General features: G+C 42.7%; 1 protein-coding gene across 1 annotated transcript; it reads right to left on the bottom strand.

Annotated features, from left to right (window-relative positions):
• Positions 1-2614: 2614 nt before the first annotated feature.
• Positions 2615-2899, bottom strand: SEPMUDRAFT_50375 (uncharacterized protein; the record flags this gene model as incomplete). Its single annotated transcript, XM_016909159.1, has 2 exons — positions 2615-2770; positions 2810-2899. Coding segments are annotated over 2 exons (246 nt in total), but the record flags the coding sequence as incomplete, so codon positions are not given.
• Between the last annotated feature and the right edge of the window lie 1176 nt (positions 2900-4075).

The following is a 4075-nucleotide window of genomic DNA, read 5'->3' as shown; positions in this document are numbered from 1 at the left end:
TTCGGTAATAGGCTCTTCTACAAGTATACTTAGTATCTTGTCGATACTTCCCCTAGCTACGAATTCTTACGTACCCCGATTATTCGCTTGATCTATAGCTACCGTATACGCTGCCCTTGCTATATCCTCTAATTCTGTTATCTCCTCGTCAAACTCCTACTGCGACTCCTCTTCTTTATCCTCTCTCTCTATATCTAGTCGACTCTCCTAGAGAGAATTAGGACCCGTCTCCTCCAAATCTAGATAATCGAAAGGATTGTAGTCTTAGCTAAGCGAGATATCTTGATCCTAGGTACCTATATCCTCGTCGCTATACTGAAAATCTGCTTGACTAGGCCTCGTTATAGGTTGGGTTAGGTATAGGTTAGGTACAACCCAACTTAAATACCTAACCCTACAAATAAGCTAGGTACCTAGCTTATAAGCGGGGTATAACCTAACGGTAAAAACCTAGTAGGTATACCTAATAGGTATTGCAATAGGTATTACATAATACGAGTTAAATACCTACAAAATAGTAGAAAGAAATATTAATAAGGGATATATACCTACTACCTGATTCCTAGAGCGTAGAATTTGATAGGAATATATTCTATGTTTATTGCAGCTGCCGACTATATATGCCGACTATATATACCAATCAAAAAGGGATTACCAGAATAATAAGGGAAGCTCTAACCAATTGATTATAGTTATGAGCTACTATATACTAAGGATAGAAACTACCTTAGTTCTTAGTAAGTAGCTGAGCATCTAGAGCAGCTTGCTCCTTTGCTTGCTGCTTCAAGGCCTCTACCTCAGCGTCTTGTATCTTTTGATAAGCGCAAAGTTGATCCTCGAAATTCAGCCGCTACCAACGATGAAACTGACGCGCAATTTTCTTTGCGTCTCCCTCGAGAGTTTCCTAAGCAAGGCGTAAGCCATCTTCTAAACGCTCTTTCGCAACAGTAAGCGCGTAAGCTGCCGCTACTAGCTTATTAGCATAGGCTTCTAGCCTCTGCTTAAGAGTTTGCTCATCATCGCTAGAATCATTATCTAGCTCTTCTTGATCATAACTAGCTTGAAAGTCTCGACCTTAGACATCTTGATCTCGGACATCTTGATCTTGCTTATCTTGTTCCTGCTTATCTTCATCCTGCTTATCATCGTCCTGCTTATTATCTAGGAGTAGCGGAGTATTATCCTAAGCTATTAAATTAGTATATTATAATTAATAATAAAAGAGTAACTTACTAAGAGTTGCCTGCTAAGCAGTAGTATCCTCGCTATTATTGTTTTCTATAGTCGGATTCTGAGTGGCGTCTAGCATATCCTCGTCAGAATCGTCTTCAACGATTCGTCGAGGCTGCTTAGTTGGGAGAGGCTTGCATTTTGGCGTAGCCTTTGCTTTCAGCGCCTTAGTAGCCTTGTTCTTCTTTGGCTCTGTATAGATGAAATTGGGATTGATAGGACCAGAATTGTAAGGGCAGACTACGAAATCGTTAGGCCAAACACCCTACTCCTTGAGAAGCGAGCGAAGACACTCTATATCTTTGCCTTAGAGTGTAACGCGCTTAGCGTAGATGGCCAAAAGGTTGGCCGCTAGAGGAGGTAAGTAAGTAAGTAAGTAATCAGAAAGAATAAGAAATAGGAAGACTTATAGGTAAAGATTCTCACTAAGAGAGACTCAGCATATTCTTAAAGAACGCCAAGAGCGCTTGCTTGAATGCGAAGAGGTATATAAGCCTGATCTATAACGAGCTCCTTGATAAGTCTGGCAAATAGGGTTTTCTTGATGTAGAGCAGGCTCTCCTTCTAGCACTTCCTGATCTCTTTGAGAGCCAATACTTTGAGAAAGTTAGTGCCGACTACAAATGCCGACCACAAATGCCGACCACAAATCTGGATTCTGGAATTACTTACTACCTAGGGCATATCTGTATCCCTTCTTAATACGAGTGCCTAGAAGCTTTTTACTACCTGTACGCGAAGGAAGTCCCTTTCTACTAGTGCGAGGAGTCTTGCGTACGATCGATTGTTTACGCTTCTACGCAATCGACATTGCCGAGGCCATTGTAGTGGATTGGTGCGCTGGTATAGTATAGTAGCGGTAGTGTAGTATAGTGTAGTGGTGTAGTATAGTGTAGCGGAGGTAGTATAGTGTAGTATAGTATAGTAGAGGTAGTAAGGAGAGAGAGAAAGGAAGGGAGCAATATTAATGTAGTAAGTTAGGTTTTTTCTGAAGTGGAGAGTAACTTTGTATTGTTAGGAGACAACCGCTCGGCCAATCAGAGGCTACGGATTGTTTGCTGCCTAAGTAATAACACATACGCACTTTATACGAGATCCAAATAAGGTTTGCGTATGTAATCTTCAATTGCCGGGAGTGACCGGCAGGCACGGTTAGTAGGTACGGTCGGCAGGTACGGTCGGCAGGTACGGTCGGCAGGTACGGTCGGCAGGTACGGTCGGTAGGTACGGTCAGCAGGTACGGTCGGCAGGTACGGTCGGTATAGGTAGTAAATATTATTGGAAAGTCTTCTCGGTAGGAGTCCTAATCCTTCCCCTAAGACATAGTTGGCAGATATAGTCGGCAGACATAGTCGGCAGATATGGTCGGCAGATTCCCAAAAGCTTAAAAGTCATCTTTTCCGTTATTTTCCCCTAGGAAGCGCTTCCGAATCCATCGACAAAGTACTATATCCTTTTGCTGCAACGTTACTCGTTTCGTATATATTGCAAGCATATTAGAGACTTCGAACTCAAGTATAAGAAACGCTTCCGTCGCTTCCTATAGACAGAGGAGGGCCTCTGCTTAGAACCGGCATACGCTACTCGAAGATTTACTTGCGATATCTATAGTAACTTCCCGACAGATCCTCTGGAATAGTAGTCGACGTATTAACAGCTCGGTCGTCTTCTAGTATCTCCTAATCTCGCGAAGAGCAGCTACACTAGGCTTTGTTCGTCGCTTAGTTCTCGCTTTGGGTGCCTTTCGTATTATAGGCTTCTTCTGCGGCCGTTGACTCCCTATCGGCCTCTTATTCCCTAGATAGGACTTTTTCGCGACTAGTTTCGTACGTCCCCGCCTCCTTTCGGCGAGGCTTTTACTTAGTCTAGGAGAGGCTGTCGGTTGAGGTGGTTGTCGTATACGCCGCCTAATCGGTATATCCGAATCTTCGCTAGTCTCCGGACTATAGATTACTGGACCTGTACCTTGATTTGCTTGCCTTTCTTCCTTCTCTCCGCTATAATTAGGATTATAGATTACTCCCGTAGTACCTTGAGTTGCCTGCTTGTCCTCCTTCTCTCCGCTATAATTAGGATCGTAGATTACTTTTGCGGTACCCTGAGTTCCCTGCTTTTCTTTCCCCTTTCCGAGATAGGATATCTTTTCGAGCGGCTCCATTCGTTCCTCCTATGTCCTATCTAACCACTTCTGAGTCCTTATATCAGTTCCGCTATCAAAAGCAGCCTTCGGAAGCCCTCTAGGTCTCGATTGTTCGTCCTGTAGTAAATCGAGTCTATAGTCGAGTTGGTCGTCGTTATCCCTAGGGAGGGAGGCAGAGACGTAGGTAGAGAGGGAAATAGTATCCATATTAGGCATTTTGAGAGCTTTGAGTATGTCTCGGTAGATTGACAAAGTTGACGATAGAGAAGAAAAGAGAGAAGGAAAATACGGGGGGTATAAGGAAAACCCGGAGTTTGCCAAGGCGCTTATCTCGAGAGTATATCGGATCTTGCGGGAAGGTAATTAGTAATCTATACAGGGATTCTATATATATCCTAAGGCCGCTAGTAGGATATACGACTTATACGCCGACTACGTCTGCCGAACACGTTCTTCTATAGCTGTAGGACCTATTGTTTTCTCTAGGGCGTATATATAATTTAGACGCGTTTTTACATATAGGTCCTAGATATCTATACTTAATATATATATCGTTTTAATATAGATATCTATATACTATATATATATATATATAACCCCTGCTAGCAGTTATCCTAGTAGTGGCGAACGAACGGATAACAACTTATATTCGAAATTAATAACGCCTAGAGGGGGCGACTTACGTATAGTTCTTATACTTATTAT

This window comes from Sphaerulina musiva (assembly GCF_000320565.1).
Source record: "Sphaerulina musiva SO2202 unplaced genomic scaffold SEPMUscaffold_9, whole genome shotgun sequence".
Lineage (NCBI taxonomy): Eukaryota > Fungi > Ascomycota > Dothideomycetes > Mycosphaerellales > Mycosphaerellaceae > Sphaerulina > Sphaerulina musiva.
This window is presented reverse-complemented; position numbering and strand designations above follow the sequence as displayed.